The 23,937-nt window shown below is 45.2% G+C and overlaps 1 protein-coding gene across 3 annotated transcripts in view; it reads left to right on the forward strand.

Annotated features, from left to right (window-relative positions):
• The window catches only part of EYA2 (EYA transcriptional coactivator and phosphatase 2), a 259,545-nt gene that overhangs the window by 66,871 nt on the left and 168,737 nt on the right, over positions 1-23,937 (forward strand). For 2 of the 3 annotated variants that reach the window (XM_060397087.1, XM_027977274.2), the window contains exon 2: positions 21,860-21,978. In XM_060397087.1, the coding sequence (XP_060253070.1) occupies positions 21,870-21,978 (109 nt within the window). In that variant the 5' untranslated portion in view covers positions 21,860-21,869. Of the gene's footprint in view, positions 1-21,859; positions 21,979-23,937 lie in introns of those variants that run through there. The other variant, XM_042230227.1, reaches the window with a different exon arrangement.

Raw genomic sequence — 23,937 nt, forward strand, 5'->3', positions numbered from 1 at the left:
ATACTAGATGCTAGGGCTTCCCCGATGGGTCAGTGGTAAGAAATTCGCCTGCAATGCAGGAGATGCGAGTTTGATCCCTGGGTCAGGAAGATCCCCTGGAGGAGGAAACTCCAGTATTCTTGCCTGGAAAATCCCATGAACAGAGGCGCTTGGCAGGCTACAGTCCTTGGCGTCGCAAAGTCAGATACAACTAAGCGACTGGACACGCGTGCACGCTAGGTGCTAAGGGTGCCACAGTGAACGAGACAAAGCACCTCGGACAGTGAACCAATAAATGTGCAACATGTGTTAAGATCCTGATCAGACTTGGAAAGACAGCAGGGCCCGGGGACAGAAAGTGGGGAGTGGTTGGCGTGAGGGGGAAATGGGTTTGATACTCTGATCAGGGAAGGCATCTCTGAGGTGGTGACATTTGAGACAGCACCGAAGTCAGGGAAAGCTCTGGGAAAGAGAATGTGCGGCGGAAGGAACCAGTGCAAGGCCGTGAGATGGTTTGAGTGAAGCAAAACAGTGTCCCTGCATTTGAGGAAGGACAGACTTTCTGTTACTGACCCAGGTTCTCAGACTCTTCAATCAACAGAAGTTGTTAAGAGGCCAGACAAGAAACTCAGGCAGGGCTTTCCTGGGGCTCATGCTGCACGAGGGAGGGGAGATACGATACGCACTAGCGGGTGCCCTTGCTCGCTCCCGGGGGGAGCTGGTCCCTTAAATGGGGGGAAGGTAGGGGTGGGTCCAGGGGTTGGGCCAGAGGTGTGGCTTGGATGGCCTGCCCACCCTGTTGGGCACCCTGCTCCTGCTCCTGGCACCTAAGAAGTGGCAGTTGGGAGTTTGGTCTTTTTGTATCTTGTTGTTCATAATTTGCCCCAACTGGGCGTGCTTGCAGTTACTTGCAGTTACTTTTGGTCCCTTTAGTTTCTTTGTATTCTGTTGCTCAGAGGAAGCATTTGTCCGGTGCAAACACTGCAACCAAAGGTCCCAGGCCCAGCCTGTCTCCCTCCCAGGAGATGAGATTGGAGGATGCTTAGCGCCCACATCATTGCAGGACCTTGGATCTGGTGTTATACTAAGCCATTTAGGTATTACTCTTAAGTCCTTATGGACAGAGGTTGTTTTTCCTAATTGTTTGCAGTTATTTTCAAAATGTGGAAGAACGTTTCACTGACACAGTATCATGCAGTGGAAAGAGGTCCTGTTCAGCACCCCATCAGCTCTGGGACCTGAGGACATGTATTCAGCTTACTGGCCTCTCGATTTCTTTACCTGGAAGGGTGGAAAAAAGAGGAGTTTGTGTCCTGTACCATTCTACGAGCTGAACAAGCAGTAAGTCAGCCTCACACTAGCCCAGGTGGTGCCATTTGTCCCCATTTGACAGGTGAGAAAGTTGAGGCTGAGAAGTCAAGCAAGATCCCATACCCCTGGTAAGTGGCAGAGCTGGGATTTGAACCCAGACTCCCAGGCCCCCGAGGGGGTCCTGCTCAAGTCAGCCCACTGTTCCGGGCTCCTGTTGGCTCAGCCCAGCTCACAGGCTGGTGGGGAGAGGGCACGGAAGAAAGATTTGTGGCCACAGTCTGGCGGCATGTAGATCCTGCAAAGATGTATTCATACGATCGCAATACTCCCAGATAACTCTCCCCATTCAGAAAACTTCCAGACCCCTAATGAAATAACTGATCCGAGCCCTGAGCATGAGTGGATGAAAACATTAGATGAAAGGTGTAGGGGGAGCTTCATACTGGAGGAGGCAGGGTGTTGCCACCTGGCCTCGCTGTCACTGGAAGGGCAGGGGGGACACGTGGACACCATGCCTCTCCTGATGCGAGGCGATGGGAAGAACTCAGCACCACTGGGAAGCCTTGCCACCCCACCAGATTAATCCAAACCCAATCTCATTTTAAAGTGAAATCGTGGGACATGAAGTAGAAAGAGAAATTAACAACACCATGAGGAAGCCAACGGGTAAGTCCAGAACATGAGATGGTCTACTTCGCCAACATGTCAATAGTCTGTTTTAAAAAAAAAAACAAAAAGGGAGGGGAGGCTATTCTAGTTTAAATAAATGTAAGAGATACAATAGGCAAATGTGATGTGTGTTCTTTGTTTAGACCTTATAAACAGGTATCTTATAAACCCAGTTGAGGGCATGTAGAGACAAGGTGTGAAGATGAACAGTGTTCAAGATGGCAGGAAGTACTGTGACTTTTGTTAGGCGTGATCATAGAAAGTGTTCAGATTTTTATGATACAGATGAACTTACAAAGCAGAAACAGACTCCGACTGAGAGAAGGAACTTAATCGTTGCTGGGTGAAAGGATGGGAGGAAGGGAGTTTGGGATGGACATGTACAACTTGTTATATTTTAAATGGATAACCAACAAGGTCCTACTGTATATATAGCACAGGGACCTCTGCCCAGTGGTATGCGGCAGCCTGGATGGGAAGGGGGTCCGGGGGAGAATGGATACGTGTATAAGTACGGCTGAGTCCCCTTGCTGTTCGCCTGAAACTATTGCGATGTTGTTAATCCGCTATACCCCATTACAAAATAAAAAGTTTTTTGGTGTTCAGATTTTTAAATGATGTTCAGTGGAGAGAGGAGACTTCCAGAATTTTTTAAAAACACTTTACCGAAGAGAGCAAAAAAAAAAAAGAAGAGACACGTGTGGTGAGATCTTGAAAACGGCTGAATCTGAATGGTACACAGCAATTCATTTTACCATTCCGTCTGCTATTGCGTATGATTCAGATTTTTCATTAAAAAAAAAAAAAACAACTTATAGCCTTCACTCCAAAATCATCTTACCAAAAAAGGAGGGGAAAAAATACCCTTCAGTCTATGAAATTGCATAAAATTGAGCTAACCTCAACACAAGAAGAAAAACATTTTAAAAAACTCATGAATCACGGCATGGCCCATTCAGTTTGAGAGTAATGATGTAAGTAAAAGAGATCCATCATTAGGGAAGATTAATTCTAAGACAACTGCTGCCAGCGTGGCAGATGGCAGGAGAGTGGAGCTTTCAGCACCAGACATCCTGGCTTTAACCCCACCTCTGCTGCTTGTAGCTGATTCTAGGCAAGCGACTTCAACTTCCTGTCCTTGCTTTCCTCATCTGTAAAATGGGATCTAAGTTCTGCCAATCTCATGGAGGCTATTGGGAAGATAGAAAGAAGGAAGAAAGTGAAGTTGCTCAGTCGTGTCCGACTCTCTGTGACCCCATGGACTATAGTCCGCCAGGCTCCTTCCTCCATGAGACTCTCCAGGCAAGAATACTGGAGTGGGTTGCCATTTCCTTCTCCAGTGGAGCATCCCAACCCAGGGATCGAACCCCGGGTCTACTCCCACATTGCAGGCAGACTCGTTACCATCTGAGCCACCAGGGAATCCCATTTGGGAAGATAACATGGGTTTAAATCTGAAAAAGCACTTAAAACAGTGCCTGGTTCCTAGGCAGCATTCACTGCCTGAGAATTACTGATTTTCAGTTTCCTAGTGGTCAGTGCTTCATGGAGACCCAACTAAGGATTTGGATAGGATGAAGATATTCTAATGTTTATTTTTAGAAGGTTTTTGGTTTTTTGTTTTTTTTTTTTTTTTTGGCTGTATCAGGTCTTAGTTGCAGCTCTCGGGCTGTTCGTTGCGGCATGTGGCCTTCTCTAGTCGTGGCTCACTGGCTCGGTAGTTGCGGTGCTTGGACCTTGTTGCCCTGTGCCACGTGAGAGCTTAGTTCCCCGACCAGGGATGGAACCCACGTCCCCTGCATTGGAGGGCAGGTTCTTATCCACTGGACCACCAGGGAAGTCCCTCTAATAGTTCGTGTTTAGCACAGTTTCTTTTTGCATTTCTCCACTATCTTTCTCCCACCCCTCCCTCTTCATTCGCATTAAAACGTTCTTGCTCTGTGACCTCAGAAGCAGTTTCTTCGTGGTTTAAAACGGATCCAGGCCATTGCGGTGGACTGTGGTTGGGTGAGTAAGAGGGAGAGGGGCAGTGATGGGCAGCAGGGCTGGTGTGGTGTCTACCGAGTGCAGGGACTGGACTCAGCAAAAGGCCTTTGCCATCCAAGGAACACTGCCTGCTGCCGGCTGCCGCTTGCCTGCCTGCTGGGGAGGTCCCTGGGCTCCTGGTGGCCCCCAAGCCATTGATGTTCCCCAGCCACCACTGGTGCGGGCAAGCCTTCCCTTGCAGTAAGAGTCCGTGGTGTTTTGCTTTGTACCTTGTTTTGTTGGTTGTGGGTTGGAGTCTTTTTTTAATGGCTCTGCATGAGAAATATTCTATAAAGTTCTGCATTTTGCTCCAGGGCTGTGCTGAACCCAACCTGGAATCAGCGGAGTGTGTGTGGTCCCATCTCGGTTGTCACCACACGTTGGGCGCTTTTGTGAAGTTTGTCTCTCGTGGGTCTACTGAGTATGGGGAAGCACACTGTAAAATGCACGCATCTGACCTTGAGTCATTTGTTAAGCCAATCTGCAGCGGTCATGTGCTGTATGATTCTATTTATGTAATATTCTGAAAGTGACATTTTAGAGATGAAGAAAGGATTAGTGATTATCAAGGGTGAAGGGTATTGGGAATGAGGATGGCTGTATTTCTGAATGGGGTAGCACAAGGGGGATCTTTGTGGTGATGGGATAGTTGTCTCTCTTTTTTTAGGAGGGTTCTTTTTTAGGAGGGTTGTTTTTTTTTTAAGGCTTCTCTGGTGGCTCAGAGGTTAAAGCGTCTGCCTCCAATGCGGGAAACCCGGGTTCGATCCCTGGGTCGGGAAGATCCCCTGGAGAAGGAAATGGCAACCCACTCCAGTATTCTTGCCTGGAGAATCCCATGGACAGAGGAGCTTGGTAGGCTACGGTCCATAGGGTCACAAAGAGTCGGACACGACTGAGTGACTTCACTTTCACTTTTCTTTTTTGCGATATTTATTTATTTGAGTACACCAGGTCTTAGTTGCGCATGCAGGATCTTTGATATTCGTTGTGGAGTGTGGGATGCTTTTCAGTTGCAGCAGGCAGCATCTTTAGTTGTGGCCTATGGGATCTAGTTCCCTGACCAGCGATCGAACCCAGGCCCCCTACATTGAGAGCATGAAGTCTTAGCCCCTGGACCACCAGGGGAGTCCCGGAATCACCACTCTTGATTGCAGTGGTGGTTACATGAATCTGCAGATGAGATAAGATGACACAGAGATACAAACACACTGTCCCAATGTCAGTGTTCTGGTTTTGATCTTGTGCTATGGTTATGGAAGATATAATCGTGGGGGAGGAAGGAGGGATTTGAATCAAGGGTACCCAGGCCCTCTTTGTACTTTTTTTTTTTTTTTTTTTACAACTTCTTGTGACTCTGCAATGATCTCAAAATAAAAAACAAAACTGGATTCTCCTAAACAATGGGCCCTTGTTTTACATGGTATCGCGGCTGAGAGAAGCGTAGTAAAATTCTCCCATTGATGTTTTTATTCGGCACCAAGTTCACATACAAGAGAATTTATCAGACCTGAATGAGACAGCTGTCTGGGGCTAAGATTCAAGACTCAGGCTGGTTTTCCTTTCCGACATAAGACACAAGACTTCCCTTTCTAAGATAAGAACTTCATCTGCTTGGCTGAAAGACGGTATGAGGAGTGGACTGCTGCTGTGGGGCAGATGCAGATAATTGCTGCGTCTTCCTAGGAGAGTTTTGGATAAAGGCTTTCCGATCAGGGAATGGAAACAATACAAGGTGTGAAGACAGGACATGGCCACTAGGAATATAAATTTTGATCAGCCACTCCGAGGCAATTTGCCAACGTCCCTTACAATTTTAAAGGCAGACCCAGCCTTTGCTCTCTTGGGATATCACCCCTAGAGAACTGCATGCTTGTGCTTCCAAGAAGACCCATCCCAGGCAGTGTGGCATTAAGTTATATCAACCAGCCTTGGGAGATCTGAGGGCTGGCCCAGAGCCCTGGGAATCCTATGCAACAGTTAAAAAGAATAAGCTAGATCTTTATGTCATGACATGGAATGAACATCAAGACATTTTCTTACTAGAGCCAAAAATGTCCTAGAATAGGATATTCAGGGAAATGACATTGATAAATACATATTCATGAAATACATTTATAAAACAATACTGTGTGTATTTAAGGATATATGTGTGTTTATGACTAGGAAAAGGTCTGCAAAGCTCTTCATTTTATCAGTCATCGTGGATATAGCTAATGGGAGACGGTGACCAGAGGTGCCCTTGCATGCATGCTAAGTCACTTCAGTCGTGTTCGACTCTGCAACCCTATGGACTGTAGCCTGCCAGGCTCCTCTGTCCATGGGACTCTTCAGGCAAGAATACTGGAGTGGGTTGCCATGTCCTCCTCCAGGGCATCTTCCCAACTCAGAGATCAAACCCACATCTAAGATGGCCTTAAAAAAGTGAAGTCGCTCGGTCGTGTCCGACTCTTTGCGACCCCGTGGACTGTAGCCTACCAGGCTTCTCCGTCCATGGGATTCTCCAGGCAAGAATACTGGAGTGGGTTACCATTTACTTCTCCAGCGGATCTTCCCGACCCAGGGATTGAACCTGGGTCGCCCGTATTGGAGGCAGACGCTTTAACCTCTGAGCCACCAGCTTTAATTTTATCTAAAATTCTAAAATTTATTGAAATGTTTTGAGATATTAGCTGGGTCGTTAAAACTGTATCGTAAAAATGTAGAGTAATACAGACAATAGAGCTGTGATAGGTGGCTCAGAGGATAAAGTGTGCCTGCAATGCAGGAGACCTGGGTTCGATCCCTGGGTTGGGAAGATCCCCTGGAGAAGGAAATGGCAACCCACTCCAGTATTCTTGCCTGGAGAATCCCATGGACAGAGGATCCTAGCATGCTACAGTCCACGGGGTCGTAAAGAGTCGGACACAACTGAGCGACTTCACACGCACACACACACAATAGATAATAGGGATAACAGAGCAGGAGAAGGTCCATCTATGTGGCTGGGAGATCTAACCCAGCTGTCTGGGGTCACCCATCGATGAATGCCACCTAAGACTGAAGAGCAATTCAATCTAGAATGTCAACTCTGTGAGAGCAGGGAACTTGTCTGGCCAATTTGACACTGTATCCCCAGTGCCTGGAACAGTCCTTGGTCTTCCTTAAAAAAAAAAAGGGAAGTAAGTTAGTGAATGAGCAACAGTTTTGATTTTGGGTGTATGATATGAATAGAGTCATTCAAAAAATTAAGGTCACAGTATCTGGTCCCATCACTTCATGGCAAATATATGGGGGAAAAGTGGAAGCAGTGACAGACTTTATTTTTTTTAGCTCCAAAGTCACTGCAAATGGTGACTGCAGCCATGAAATTAAAAGACCCTTGCTCCTTGGAAGGAAAGCTATGACAAACCTAGACAGTATATTAAAAAGCAAAGATCACTTTGTCAACAAAGGTCTGAATAGTCAAGGCTGCGGTTTTTCCAGTAGTCATGTATGGATGTGAGAGTTGGACCATAAACAAGGCTGAGCACCGAACAATTGATGCCTTTGAATTGTGGTGCTGGAGAAGACTTTTGAGAATCCCTTGAACAGCAAGGAGATCAAACCAGTCAATCCTAAAGGAAATCAAACCTGAATAGTTATTGAAAGGGCTCATGCTGTAGCTGAAGCTCCAATCCTTCGGCCACCTGATGTGAAGAGCCGACTCATTGGAAAAGACTCTGATGCTGGGAAAGATTGAAGGCAAAAGTAGAAGACAGCAGAGGATGAGATGATTAGATAGCATCATTGACTCAATGGACATGAGTTTGAGCAAACTCCAGGAGGTAGTGAAGGACAGGGAAGCCTGGCATGCTGCAGTTCATGGGGTCACAGAGTCAGGCACAACTTAGCAGCTGAACAACAGCAACATGAATGAAGTCAGTGATTCTAAATGATTGACAGCTTGACTCAGTGGGTGAATCAGTGAATGAATTTAGTGCCAACTGTGTTCGTACTTTACCAGCCTTCTTCCTAGCATTTGGAGAGGAGACAGAAAGCACCTCATTCATCTGGGGTGTTGGTCCCCTCTGTGTCCCAGCCCTGTCCCACAACTTCTGTTAAGTGACATCTTCCCCACTGTAAAGGGGGAGACAGGGTGGAGACACGGAGATGTCAGCAGGAGGAGGGGCTTCTGACTTTAGAGTCAGCAGGTGGCATCCTTCCCCCTAGATGTGGAAGTCGTTTGTGGTGACTGCAACCCCTGAATGTCACTGTATTTACAGTTTATTCTTACACTGAACACCAAAGATGTGACATGCATGTGTCAGAATGGGAGTCACAGTCTTCCAAGACTGTGCCACTCAAAGGTAGTCTGTGGACTTGCACTGCCAGTGAAATAGATACCTTCCAAGGTTTGTGTCCTGTGGGAGAAATATCTTCTACATTGGGTAACCCCAGGCCTCTCATTGGCCTCCATTGACTCACGTGACCATCACCTTTGAGCCAATCACTAGACAGAGGGAGGAAGGATGCAAATGGCCAGTCTCCGGGCCTGTCAGTCAGCCCCACCAAGCCACATGCACCGAAAGTGGGGGAAAAGCAGTTCCCCTAAGGAAAGGAAAGATGCTATTGCCATAAGAACCACCAGGACCAAGTGCCAGGCACCCGCTGCTCCCACCATGTTCTTTAAGTGGTAACTTTCTCCTCCATGCTGTTACACAGGACATTTCTGCTTTCTAAGCTCCCAGTGGGACTACCAAAATCCCTCTGCAATATATACATGTATCAAATCATCTCATCATATGCCTTAAACTTACGTAATATGTCAGTTCTATCTCAATAAGCTGGGAAAAACAAATGGGCTGGGGGAGCAGGAACACCAAGGACATGATAGCCAGGCAGAACTTAATAGTGTGATAGCCATAATTAACAAACACCTGTATCCGTTGGCCAGGAGCTTTTGGACTACTTCTCCCTTCTGGGATGGCCTGGGGACAGTAGCATCCAACATCCATGTACTTTTAAAATTTTTATTTATTTTTGGCTGTGGTGGGCCTTTGTTGCTGCATGTGGGCTTTCTCTAGCTGGGGCGGTCGGGGACGACTCCTCAGCTTCTCGTTGTGGTACGCAGGCTCTAGGCTCGTGGGCTCAGTGATTGCGGCACTCGGGCTTCATTGATCCGCAGCCAGCATCCACGTACTTCTGATCATGTCTACATACAGTGCTAATGCTGGCAGGAAGGGTAAACCAGGGGTCTCAAAATCCTTTCCTAGAAGGGCCAGGCAACAAATGTAAATAAGTGTCCTGTCCAGAGTGGTGATGATGACAGTGACCAGCACAGTGTTTGGAACATGTAACAGGCGGTTAATATTGGTTGAATAAGTAACGTTTATTCATACAGCACATTCATTCATCTTACAACAAATATTTATTAAATAGTCATCAAGAACCAGGCCCTGCAGATCTGGGAACTGTAGTGGTGGACAAAATAAATTCCCTCAGGTAGGTTGTAGTCTGGTTGGGAAGACAGATGGAAATTAAATAGCCTAAAAATTGTTAGTGTGACTGGCATGTGAAAGAGAGGGGCGTGGATCCCTAGAACGCACCAGGGGGAAGGGTCTGTACTCAGGGACGGGTAGTACCCCAGATCCCTGGGGAAATCCTGCTAGAGCTGAGACCCCCAAAGGGCAAGCGGAGGGGAGTCATATTCCAGGCAGACGGAACGGCATGTGCAAAGGCCCCGTGATAGAGCATGGGGTGAGAGGAAGGCAGGCACCCTGGAATGAGACAGCAAGCGAAGGGAAGCCGGATCAAGGCTGCGCTCAGAAGTTTTGCTTTGTTCTAAGAATAATCAGAGGTTTGAAGCAAGGATGAAGTGAAGGCGGCAGCTTCAGATCTATGTCGTCAGAAGTCCCTCTGGCTGGCACACAGAGAGCAAGCAGGAGGGAGGCCAGAGTGGCTCCAGGGAGATGGTTCGGAGGCTGGTGGTATTTGTCCAGGGCAGAGAGGGTGGCAGCTTGGCCCTGGGCGATGGCCGTGGGGGGCGGTGGGGAGAAGTTCACAGGTTCTGTGGATGTTAGCAGATATACTTGACAACCCCGAGTGATGGATTGGACGTGAGAGCTGAAGGAGAGGGAGGAGGGGGGAGGATCCTGGGCTTTTAGTGCAAGCAGTGTCCGTCCCCACCCTGCCTAGTCTCTGGGAGACGGAGGTGGAGGGGCAGAGACATTTCACAATAAGCAGATGTATTTTGAATGAAATCAAATGGGATGGAGGCAGCCAGGAAGGTCCAGGTGTGGGCCACAGCTGTTGCCCCTCCAGAAGCCGGTGATCGCTGTCGGCAGATTTGGATTTCTAAGCCCCTGAAGGCTGCCGGGAGTTGGCCCTCTCTAAGGGCCCTTTGGCCGACTGGCCATCTGTCCTCTGCATCCAGCAGGCAGGGCCCCTGTTCTCAGCCAAGGTAGCAGTGCGCTCGGCAGGGGGTGCAGAAAGGTGAGCTGCCTGTCAGCCTGGGACCCTCCATCTGCTTTTGATGCTTCCCAGCCTTTGAAGTCACCCCCGCCCCCACCCTCCAGCTGTCATCTCTTGGGCTCCTCCACACTCCCCCAGAGCTTCTCCGTCCCCGGGGACACCGGTGGTGACAAGGATAACAAATGATGGCAAGTCGCTGGCAGCCGCAGGAGGAGGAGAGGGCAGAGGGCGGGGACTTAGGCCTCTTTCTTCTTTCTTGTTCCTCCTGTCCTGGTTCTGAAGCTGCTGGTTTTGCAACAGTGCAACGCAGGGCAAAATTTTATTTGGTAAGTGAATCCCACACCTTCACTTCCTTTCCCTGCCTTCATGAAAAGGAAACTGAGTCTTTCTCCTCTCCTCGGACTCTGTTATGACAAGCCTGATTTCTCTCTAAGCTTCCCTGCAAAGAAAATAAGCCAGTCTCCTCTTTCAAGTAATTGTAAGGGGTGGGGGAGAAAGCGAAGGAAGTACCCCCAAAATTGTGAGAGAACTAACTCTGCCTGTCAGACCATGATAGGAACCAGTGGTTTCCAGACAGTCCTCAAGGCGGTTCCCAGCGTCAACCACTGTGTGTTTCAAGCTTTTGTCTGTGAATGCAAATAATGTCAGTAATTACTCTTTATTGAATACCCGCTCACTCATGCCTTCTCTGACATAATGTGCAGAACAACCTCCCTGAGAGGGTATTATTATTTTCTCCATTCTGTTGGATAAGGCTCAGAGAAGTTAAGTAACTCACCCAAGGTCACAAGGCTCATAAGACCCAAAGCTAGGATTTGAACCCACATAGCAAGTGACAGAGCTGGCTTAGTGAGTGTTGGAGCTGGATGGACCCTGGGTTTAAATTCTGACCCAGTTTCAGTCGCAAGCTGTGGTTAAGAGCACACTTCCCAGGTGGCTCAGTGGGAAATAAAAGAGATGTGAGTTCGATCCCTGGGTCGGGAAGATCCCCTGGAGAAGGAGATGGCAGTATTCTTGCCTGGGAAATCCCATGGACAGAGGAGCCTTGATGGGCTACAGTCCATAGAGTCACAAAAGAGTCGGACGTGAATTAATAACTAAACAACAACAACATGGTTAAGAGCACAGACCCTGGAGCCAGAACCACCTGGTTCTGAATCCTGGCTCCCCCACTAACTAGCAAGTCACTCTCTTTATTGTTTTTAATTTATTTATTTTAATTGGAGGTTAATTACTTTATAATATTGTATTGGTTTTGCCATACATCAACATGAATCTACCACAGGTGCACACATGTTCCCCATCCTGAACCCCCCTCCCTCCTCCCTCCCTGTACCATCCCTCTGGGTCCTCCCAGTGCACCAGCCCCAAGCATCCAGTCTCATGCATCGAACCTGGACTGGTGATTCGTTTCATATATGATATTATACATGGTTCAATGCCATTCTCCCAAATCATCCCACCCTCTCCCTCTCCCACAGAGTCCAAAAGACTGTTCTATACATCTGTGTCTCTTTTGCTGTCTCGCATACAGGGTTATCGTTACCATCTTTCTAAACTCCATATATATGCGTTAGTATACTGTATTGGTGTTTTTCTTTCTGGCTTACTTCCCTCTGTATAATAGGCTCCAGTTTCATCCACTTCATTAGAGCTGATTCAAATGTATTCTTTTTCAGGGTGAGGAATACTCCATTGTGTACATGTACCGCAGCTTTCTCACCCGTTCAGCAGCAGGTCACTCTCTTAATCTCAGTCTCCTCATCTCTGCCCAAATCACTGCATTAAGATGAGCTGATACATACAAAGAGAGCCTAGCCCCAGAGTCAATGCTCTTTAAGAGTTAGCTGTTTTTATTTCTATTGTCTCTAAGGTGGGCACTATAATGGGGCCAGGTGAGGCCCTTCAGAGCCCTCAAAACACCGGAGAGATTAGTGCCACTTCCTCTGATGCTCAGGTAATTCAATAATAAAACAATATGTCCCATAAAACATGAACACAACATTCACCCTGTGCTGAAATCTACAAAGCTTTTTTTTTTTTTTTTTTTAAGATCCTCAGGGCAGCATAGGAAATGTTCACCAAACAGGAATGATTCTCCTTTCCTTGGCCCCTGTGCTTTGCTTAGCCCTAAATCTGTGTTTAGTCATCCTATTGGGAAATATTAGGTGAGCCAAAAAATTTGTTCCCTGAATGAACTTTTTTGGTCAACCCAACAGACATGGATAATCCTACTTCCCCAGGTGGTTGAGAGAATTAAAGGAGATAATTAAGGTAAAAATTATCGAGGAAAGTGCCTGGCACATAATAGGTGCTTGGGACATAGGAGCTGGTGTTAGAATTTTTGCAAGGATTTTTCTCACTTTATGTTGCCTTGAACTAGTCATGTTGCTATAGTTTGTGGTTAATGGTTTGCTTCTATGAGATACCAGTGCCCATAAACTCTAGGTGGCAGCAGGAAAGAACAATAATCAGGTTCTTAATTTAGGGTCCTATTTAGTGTGTGAGGACTAACATTTTTTTTAATATATTGTATTTATTTTAAGGACTACTTTTTTTTTTTTTTTGGCCATGCTGGGTAACCTGTGTGATCTTAGTTCCCTAACCAGGAATTGAACCCAGATCGTCAGCACTGAGAGCACGGAATCCTAACCTCTGGTGTGTCAGGGGAGTCCCGGGACTAACATTTCTATTGCTTTGACTTCGTTTGTGATATTTATTTACTTGCCTCTAAAGGATTGTATGTTTGTGCTGCTCTAGGTATGTTTGAATTTTAGGTCTTGCATTACCTAACAAAGACTCTAGTGCAGTACATTGAATGTAGTTATTGATAAATTGAAGTTTAAATCTATCATTTTTTCTGTGTGTTCCATCTCTTCTTTGTTTCTTTTCTTTCTTGCTCTCTTTGGATTAATCAAGTACTTTTATTATTCCACTTTCTCCTGGATTAGCTTGTTGGCATACATGTATAATTTTTATTCTCTAAGCAGTTACCCTAAAGATTATAGACTGTACCCATGATAAATCTTTACCAGTTTACTATAAATTAGTACTTGTATTACTTCAAGGAAAATGCACAGTCCTTAGAATGTGTTAAGCTTATTTGTTCCTCTCTGCTCTTGAATTTACCCTTTTATGTTGCTCTTTATCCCTCCTTGAATTTTTATGCTTCCAGAGTATTATTTTGTACTGCAAGTCTATTTGCTATAGTAATCTAAATTTTGTAGCAAAATTAAGTGGCAAATGATCTTAATTTGTTTCATTTTTGCCTTCATATTTGAAGGATTTTTGTTGGCATGGTATTCTACGTTGGCAGATAAAATTCCATTGTTTTCTGGTTTCCGTCATTTCTGTTGAGAAGTCTTATTAGACCTTCTTTAAAAATAATTTGCCTTATTCCCCCTCTGACTGCTTTTGAGATTAGTATGTTCTTACATATGTGTAGTTTGACTGTGATATGCCCTGGCGTATTTTTCTCTGTGTTTATCCTGCTTCTGATTCACAGAACTTCTTCATTGCTTTGGTTTGATGTCTTTCATCAGTCTCAAAGGGGTTTCGGTCAGTTTATCATTAAATATTGTTTCTAAGTTGTTCTTTCTCTCCTCTCCTCTGTGGTCCTATTACATGTATGTTAGATTTTACTCGATGTCTGATGTTTATTTTATACTTTTTTAAAAACTTGTTTTCCAACCTTCGTTCTAAAATTAGTCTAGTGACTTATATCTCAGTTCATTCTTTTCTTCTGTTATAGCCAATCTGTGATTCAAATGCTCTGCTGAGTTCTGAATTTCAGTTATAGTATTTTTCAGGTTTAGAATTTCCATTTGATTTTTTTCAGAACTTCTAGTCCTCTAGTAGCATTTTCCATTGTAAATCTCTTTTCTTGATCACATTAACAAGGTTGTTGATAAGTCCTTGCTTAGTTACTCTGATATCTGAATCTTATGTATGAGTTTGGTTTTTTTTGGTCTTGGTTTTTGACTGTTTGGTTTTGTCTCTTGCATGCCTATGTTTTTATGAAATGCTAAGCATTGTGGCTGGATGGCATCACCGACTCGATGGACATGAGTTTGGGTGAATTCCGGGAGTTGGTGACGGACAGGGAGGCCTGGCGTGCTGCAGTTTTTGGGGTCGCAAAGAGTTGGACACGACTGAGCAACTGGACTGAACTGAACTGAACTGAAGCATTGTGTAGGAGAAATTTTGGAAGATGACATCTTCCCCAAAAGAAAAGTTGCTCTTCTGGCAAGTGGTGACAGTTGAGGCAAATCACTTTGATCTAATAAGAGATTTAAATGATTCAAGACAGGATCTGTTTGGTTGGTCCTTACTCCAAGGAAGTGACTTTTCAGAGGTCTCATTAAAAGGCCGATTTGTTTACCAAGAAGTCTCATCTTGATGGACCGTGAACTCCAATTTTGTCTCCCTGGTACTGGGAGATTGCCAAATCTCTGCTTCGTTCCTTGCCTTCTTAGCCACCACCTTTCTGCTTTGCTTCTCTGACTCTTACCCCACCCAGGTTAGGTTTCAGCAAACACCTCAAAGGTAATGACTGTCACCGACGTCAGGCTGACTTCTCTGTGGTTCTCACATCTCTAAGATCTTAGCTCCTTGGGTCCTAGCTGCCTTAGTAAACTGAACTCCAATCTTTGTCTCCCCAGCTCATTGAGACTGGAAAACTCTAAGCTGCTTCTTTTTTCTTCTGTGCTTATAAATTGGCAAATGTCATGAGGGGAAACGTAGCCGAGGCCAGACTTAGCTCAGCCCACGTCTCATCTCTGGGACCCTGGGCCTTCGAGTCCTGCCTTACTCGCCCTGCAATGTCTTGTTGTTGTTCAGTCGCTCAGTCGTGTCCGACTCTTTGCAGCCCCGTGGACTGCAGCAGGCCAGGCTTCCCTGTCCTTCACCAGCTCCTAGAGTTTGCCCAGGCTCATGTCCATTGAGTCGGTGATGCAACCCAACCATCTCGTCCTCTGTCATCCCTTCTCCTCCTGCTCTCAATCTTTCCCAGCATCAGAGTCTTTTCCAGTGAGTCAGCTTTTCACATCAGGTGGCCAAACTATTGGAGCCTCAGCTTCAGCAGCAGCCCTTCCAGTGAATCTCAGGGTTGATTTCCTTTAGGATGGACTGGTTGGATCTCCTTGCTGTCCAAGGGACTCTCAAGAGTCTTCTCTAGCGCCACATGGTTCGAAAGCATCAGTTCTTTGGCACTCAACTTTATTTACGGTCCAACTGTCACCTCCATACAGGACTACTGGAAAAGCCATAGCTTTGACTATACGGACCTTTGTCAGCAAGTGATGTGTCTGCTTTTTAATATGCAGTCTATATTTGTCATAGCTTTTCTTCCAAGGAGCAAGCGTCTTTTAATTTCATGGCTGCAGTCACCATCTACAGTGATTTTGGAGCCCAAGAAAGTAAAGTCTGTCACTGTTTCCATTTTTGCCATGAAGTGATGGGACCGGATGCCTTGATCCTAGTTCTTTGAATGTTGGGTTTTAAAGCCGGTTTTTCATTTTCCTCTTTCACCTTCATCAAGAGACTCTTTAGCTCCTCTTTGCTTTCTGCCTTAAGGATTCTGTCATGTGCATATCTGAGATTATTCATATTTCTTCTGGCGATCTTGATTCCAGCTTGTGATTCCTCCAGCCTAGCATTTCACATGATGTACTCTGCATAGAAGTTAAATAAGCAGGGTGATCATATACAGCCTTGATAATATACAGCCTTTTGCTTTGTCACCAAAAAGAAAAAAAAAAACAAAAACCAACAATGGAGTAATACCTAGACTCCACAAGGCACGCCAGGAAATCCACAAGAAGGGGGAGAAAAGAAAACCTAGAAGAATGGGCAAGGATAAAAGGTATGAATAGACAGTTCCTAGAAACTCATATGGCCCACAGTTATGTGAATATATGTTCAAAGTCTCTAGAATCATAGAAATGAAAATAAAACCAGTATGAGATAATTGCTTTCCATTTAGCAGTTTGGCAGCCATTAGAAAGCTGGACAATGCCAAGTGTTAGCAAGAATTTATGAAATTAGAACGCACATGTACTTCTGGCAAGAATCTAGATTAGCACAGGATTTATGAAGAAAAATCTGCTAGTACTTGGGTCAGGTTCATTTCACATATACCCAGTGGCACATGAATCCTCCTCAAATATTTGTATGTTTTAAGAATATGTATGTGTGTGTAACTACACCACATTACATATGTGTGTGTGTGTGTATATATATATATAATGAAGATATTCATTGCAGCATTGTTTGTAGTAGCTAAGAGATGAAGGCATCCTATATGTCTGTCACTAGTTCAGTTCAGTTCAGTCATTCAGTCATGTCCGACTCTTTGCAACCCCATGAACTGCAGCACGCCAGGCCTCCCTGTCCATCACCAACTCCTGGAGTCCACCCAAACCCATGTCCATTGAGTCGGTGATGCCATCCAGCCACCTTATCCTCTGTCATCCCCTTCTCCTCCTATCCTCAGTCTTTCCCAGCATCAGGGTCTTTTCAAATGAGTCAGCTCTTTGCATCAGGTGGCCAAAGTATTGGAGTTTCAGCTTCAACATCAGTCCTTCCAATGAACACCCAGGACTGATCTCCTTTAGGATGGACTGGTTGGATCTCCTTGTAGTCCAAGGGACTCTCAAGAGACTTCTCCAACACCATAGTTCAAAAGCATCAATTCCTCTGTGCTCAGCTTTCTTTGTAGTCCAACTCTCACATCCATACATGACTGCTGAAAAAACCATAGCCTTGACTAGATGGACCTTTGTTGACAAAGTAATGTCTCTGCTTTTTAATATGCTTTCTAGGTTGGTCATAACTTTTCTTCCAAGCAGTAAGCATCTTTTAATTTCATGGCTGCAATCACCATCTGCAGTGATTTTGGAGCCCAGAAAATAAAGTCAGCCACTGTTTCCACTGTTTCCCCATCTATGTGCCATGAAGTAATGGGACTGGATGCCACGATCTTAGTTTTCTGATTGTTGAGCCTTAAGCCAACTTTTTCACTCTCCTCTTTCACTTTCATCAAGAGGCTTTTTAGTTCCTCTTCACTTTCTGCCGTAAGGTATCATCTGCATATCTGACAGTAATACTCAGTAAAAAACCATAAACTATGGGGCTGAGGCCAGAAGTGTCAAATTGCTGTCTCTTTCCTCATCAGGCTTGTCTGATGGCACATAATCCATGGAGCTCAAACACAAAAGCCTGTAAAGACCATGGGGAAATATAAGGAGATGGAAAAAGTGGGGTCAAATATAAGACACTAGGGAGTGGTGGGGGACTGTGGCAAACGAGCTCATATGCGTTGACCAAAGCGGGCAGCCAACTAATAGTTGCAATTCAGGAGTGGTCAGTGTTCCTCTAATTCTTCGAGAGAAGCTGAAACTCTAGATTCTTATGTGAAATCACCTCATTTTTAAATATTGGCAACTACTTCAAATATTTTTAAACCCTAAGAAGGAGTAAAAACAATTCCTTACGTTTTTCACTGGATTTGGTCATTTAGCTAACAATTTGCTGCTTTTCATACCCACGTTCATAGCATTTGGATGTTTAGAGACCTATGCAGTTTTTTACAACATTGTTTATTTTTTAACCTTCAATTATTTGCATATATCAAAAAGCATGAAGGGAATGAGTTTGGATAAAATGCAAATTTCTGACACCTACAGTCAGACAATAAGTTCAGTGTCTGCTATTTGCCACACTCCACACAATATGTTTTGACATATTAAAGAGATATGGAGGCCTCTTTCTGGAGTGCCTTGTGGCATTTGAGGAACAAGAAAACCGGATCTTAGGACCCATGTATACATGGGAACACTTAGGACCCAAATGTTTAGAGACATAAATGCTAGGAGCTAGTTTGTGTGGAATTTTCTCCTCCGATTAAAAAGCACATATAAAGTACTTCCTATGTGCAAGTCCTGGGATAAGTGATTTCTTTCTTTGTTATAAAGTATTGAGTATTTGGGGCATGCAGAGATGCAGAGGAACCCTATGAGAGCTTCCCTGGTGGCTCAGCCAGTAGAGAGTCCACCTGCAATGCAGAAGATGCTGGCTCCATACCTGGGTGGGGAAGATCCCCTGGGAACTCCCATGGATGGAGGAGCCTGACGGGCTATAGTCCATGGGGTCATAAGAGTCAGACATGCCATAGCGACTAAGCCACCACTTGTTGTTCAGTCACTAAGTCATGTCCGACTCTTTGCGACCCTGTGGACTGCAGCATGCCTGGCTTCCCTGTCCTTCACTGTCTCCCGGAGCTTGCTCAGACTCATGTCCATTGAGTCGGTGGTGCCATCCAACACCTCATCCTCTGTCGCCCCCTTCTCCTCCTGCCCTCCACCACTTGCTTACAGACTAAAGCAGGGGGTGGCAAACTTTTATGCCAGATATGAAATATTTTCAGCTTTGTGGGTCTCTATGGCAACTACTGTACACAGAAATTGCAGCATAAAAGTAGCCGTGAAGAATACAGTAACCTGCCAAGCAGGGCTGTGCTCCAAGAAAACTTTACTAATGGACACTGAAATTTGAATTTCACATAATTTTCACAGGTCATGAAATGCTATCCTTCTTAGGATTATTTTCAACCATTTAAAAATATGAAAGACATTCTTAGTTCATGGGTCACATAAAAACAGATGATAAGATGGATTTGGTTGGGTTAGAGTTTGTGCCAACCTCTGAACTACATTGTTGCAAACACAATTGAAGCTCCAGGGTACCTCTTTCTAAATTTCATCCCCTGATGACCCCTAGCTAACCATTCTCCTGAAACAGGTGTCTATCATTCCTATACATATTATTATCTTTTTTATTGATTGTACCTATCCTTGAACAGTGTGTAATATTGATTTGTATACTTTTGAACCTCATAGGAATGGTATCATACGCTGGGTACCCTTCTGTCTCATTGCCCAGTGCTTTGGCAATCTGTTCATCGTGCTGAGTGGCGCTCCAGGGCAGTCTTCTTCATCGCTGTATTGTGTTCCATCGTGAGACCTTTCTACCTGTATTCTTCATTCCTGTGGTAGTGAATGGGCATTTAGGTTGCTGCCTGGTAGGTCCTTTATTTGTATCTCATCTCTTTGCATCTTCACCATGACCTTGTAAGGGAGATACTGATAATCTCCATTGTTCAAGTGAGAAAACTTGACTTCGAGCAGTTTGGTTAACTTGTTCAAGGTACTGAGTAGTGAAGTGGAGCTTGAATCCACAGTCTTTTCAGGATGGATTGTGAGTTCATAACCATGTTGCCTTCGCTTGGCACACTGTGTTCTGTTAACACAGTAATGATGGATCCTGCCAAGGATGACCTTGGATACTAACGTGCAGTGACTACCATAGCCTTCCTCTGAGGACGACTTGAATCAGTGTCGCATGTTATTGGTTGTAGTTTAGTCCTTTGAAAATTGCTGTGTTTGACATTGTACACATTAATAAAAAACCTTACTCCCCGTGTACATGGTATCATACGGTATTCGTCTTACTCCCCGTGTACGTGGTATCATGTGGTATTCGTCTTACTCCCCGTGTACATGGTATCGTATGGTATTCGTCTTACTCCCCGTGTACGTGGTATCGTATGGTATTCATCTTACTCCCCGTGCTCGTGGTATCGTGTGGTATTCGTCTTACTCCCCGTGTACGTGGTATCGTATGGTATTCGTCTTACTCCCCGTGTACGTGGTATCATACAGTATTCGTCTTACTCCCCGTGCATGTGGTATCATGTGGTATTCGTCTTACTCCCCGTGCACGTGGTATCATGTGGTATTCGTCTTACTCCCCGTGCACGTGGTATCATGTGGTATTCGTCTTACTCCCCGTGCACGTGGTATCATGTGGTATTCGTCTTACTCCCCGTGCTCGTGGTATCGTATGGTATTCGTCTTACTCCCTGTGTACATGGTATCATACAGTATTCGTCTTACTCCCCGTGCACGTGGTATCATGTGGTATTCGTCTTTCTCCTTCTGCCTTAGCTCACTCAGTATGATAATCTCTAGATCCGTCCGTGTTGCTGCAAATGACACGTTTTTATGGCTAGTATTCCATTGTGTGTGTGTGTGAACCACATCTTCTTCATCCGTTCATCTGTCGGTGGACACTTAGGTTGTCTCCATGTCTTGGCCGCTGTAAACGGTGCTGCCGTGAACATAGCGGATGCATGTATCTTTGAGAAGCAGACTCAGAGACAGGACAGACTTGTGGTTGTGGAAGGAGAGGAATTGGGGGAGGGCTGGTTAGGCGTTCGGGATTAGCAGATGCAAACTATTATCCATAGAATGGATAAACAATAAGTTCCTACTGTATAACACAGGGAAACTATCTTCAATATCCTGTGATAACCATTATGGAAAATACTATGCCAAAGTATGTGTATATGCCATACATATCTATATCTATATCTGTACCTAACTGAATCACTTTGCTGTACAGCAGAAATTAACACAAATTGTAAATCAACACAGAGAGCCCAGGCTGGTGTTCTGTGATGACCTAGAGGGGTGGGATAGGCAGGGGTGGGGAGCGGAGGGAGGCGCAAGAGGGAAGGGGCATGTATATAATTATAACTGATTCCCACTGATGCATGGCAGAGACCACCACAACATTATAAAGCAATTATGCTGTGATAGAAAAAGTCAACCATACTTCAATAAAATAAATTAAAAAAAAAAAAAGAAACCTCATTCCCTAACCAAAGTGGGGGTAGAAATTTAAGAATAAGTACTGACCTAGTGCAAGAGTTATAAAATTTTTCATTAAAAAATAAGAATGACCCCCAGAAATTTGTCCCTTTTCTTTGCTGCCCTCCCCAACAACCCCCGCCCCCCATAGCATTTATCAAATCCTGGGTAATTCAGGAGCTAGCGTATTCTTTCTTGATGGGGACCACAGTGCTGGGCTGAGTGCTCTGCTGCCTGAGGGACGTTTACATATCCATGACATCTTTTGAGCCTTTCTCCGTTTGCACAAGCGACATGTAACACCACATTCAGTCTCTCTTAACTGCAGTCAACGCCACCTTCTCTCCACGCCTCTGGCTTGTAGGACTCCAAATTCAGTCCTACCTTGCCACCTGTTTCTCTCTGCCTCTATTGGAAAGTCTCCCTGGCTCACTCCAGCTCAGTTAGATGCCATTTAAAAGGCCCAAATATAATTTTTCTAATGGCAAAATACAGGAGGAAGGAGGGGAAAGTTTTAATCAAGTGGGTGTATTCTCCGGAGGGGAGCAAGTACTTCATTTCAATTCCTCATTTCCCTCTGATGAAAAGTTCAGTGAATTTTTATGATGTAGAATTTATAAGATGGCTGAGTTTAGGTAATCAGCTTTAATATTTATACTCTTAGGGAAAGAAATGGGAATCATTAGTAAGCATGCATAATTAATGAATAAATTATATTTCCCTTTGTTTTCTTGCAGGTACAAGGAAATGCTAGAACTACTGGTCTCACCCAGCCTTACTGTAAACAGTGATCGTCCGGGGAAACTGAAGCTTAACCGTGCTGACGCTGATGTCTGGACTGTGAGTGGCAGAGAAGGTAGGTCTCCTGCTGTGTGTTTTAGCGGGCCTGGCGGTGGTTCCGTTCACCCCACGGAACATGGTAAGGGACTGACGGCCTTAGACACGCATCCTCTCCCAAGTACTGTCATTACGACAATTTCTCTTCCCGTCCAGTTAGATTATTGACTCTGGACCAAAACTTTGTACGTTGCTAACAATTTTGTTGAGTCATTAAAGGTAAAAGTATGCTGGTTCGTGTTCTGAACTTCCTGAATGGTCTCCAGTTCCAAGAAATGCTGACACCTTCACAGGCGCTAGTCAGTTTCAGGTTCCAGGCCCGGCCCCGGGTGTGTCCTGCAGGCTCTGGGGCTGGACCTCTGAGTCCTCTTCTACCACCGCCCCATCCAAGCAGGCGTCCTGTTTACGCGGGGTTGACGTTGGGACAACAAGTCATCTGCCTTTTGCTTTCAGGTCAGGTTGGAGTCAAGGAAGCAGAGGAGAGTTAAGCTGTTTAAAAAATTATTGGCAAATGATGCAGTCAGACTAGTTTTCACTAGAACAATTCCAGCTATTGTTTGCACTGTTTGGGATCTGTCAGCCTTCCTGGTAAAGCTCAGAGTTACTTAGCAAAAGGCATTAAGCTATTATGTTTAACCATTGGGCTTAACCCTTTGTTTGAGCAGCTTTGAAATTTGCTGCTGGTATTCCAAGACCCCTGGCTGTCTCTCCTTCTTTGTTTGTGTTTGAGGCCTGTTCGTGGGGACACAGTGCTATGTAATTGTCATGGAATACCAAAGAGACATGGTTCTAGTTGAATATAACATCAGAAGGAATTTGCTTTTAAGCAACTCCAGGCTTTGGGGAGTGATTACTGCTGTCACCAAGACAGCAGTCAGTAATGTCTTACATGCTGGTCGTGAGGCTGAAACAACCTTGCTGAAAGTACCATCAGGAGGTTCTGGGCTCCTGTGCCAAAGCTGCATAGTAGACCAACACACCCTCGTTCCTCCCAGGCCTGTGGAGCATCTGGATAAGCCACGCTGAGCTGTTTGAGAGTTTGAGATAATTTCCGGAGCCCTGTTCAAAGACCGTCTTCCTTTTCCTTCAGCCTGAAGGCACTAGTCAACTAGAGACTCTTCATTTCAGAGCCAGTAACAACAGAAAAGGGCGTAGACTGCTGAGGGAGGAGGATCCTAGATTGACTCCCAGCCAAGTGACCTTGGGCAAATTGCTCAACCTTCTTGAGCCTCAACTTTCTCACCTATCGAATGGGAAGCTGGGAAACATGACCACTTCGTAGGGTGCTTACTGCAAGGATTAAATGAGGTGATGTTGTATAAAGTGTTAGTCCTTCAGTTGTGTCTGACTCTTTGCTGGCCCATAGACTTTAGCCCGCCGGCTCCTCTGTCCATGGGATTCTCCAGGCATGGATACTAGAGTGGGTAGCCATTCCCTTCTCAGGGGATCTTGCCAACCCAGAGATTAAACCTCCGTCTCATGTATTACAAGCAGAGTCTTTACCATCTGAGCCACCAGATTGGAAGCGTGATAAATAAACTTACATCCATTGAATTAAATACCCATAACGGGGACGTCCCTGGAAGTCCAGTGGGTTAAGACTCTGTACTTCCAATGCAGAGGACTCGGGTTTGATCCCTGGTCGGGGAACTACCACATCCCACATGCCACACAACATGGCCAAAAAAAAAAAACCCATCACAGTGGACTCAAATCCGTGGTTGCAAACTTGGCAGCTCACAGCCGAGCCTGGCCCTCAGGTACATCTCTGATTTATACTGTGTTTTAAATAAAGATAACTTGTAAAAATTGAGAGAGTGCACATAAAAGTCTAGATTTCTAGTTTCTCTGGAGAAGCTGAATGCTCTAGAAGTGCTGGGCCTGTGTCCCCGCCTGGGAACCTGGCTGCCACCACTGGGGACTGAGGGGCAGCTGTGGCGCACATGAGTGACTGCCACCCCCTCTTGCCCTTTGTTTT

The sequence above is a fragment of the Ovis aries genome, chromosome 13 (genome assembly GCF_016772045.2).
Source record: "Ovis aries strain OAR_USU_Benz2616 breed Rambouillet chromosome 13, ARS-UI_Ramb_v3.0, whole genome shotgun sequence".
In the NCBI taxonomy this organism is placed as follows: domain Eukaryota; kingdom Metazoa; phylum Chordata; class Mammalia; order Artiodactyla; family Bovidae; genus Ovis; species Ovis aries.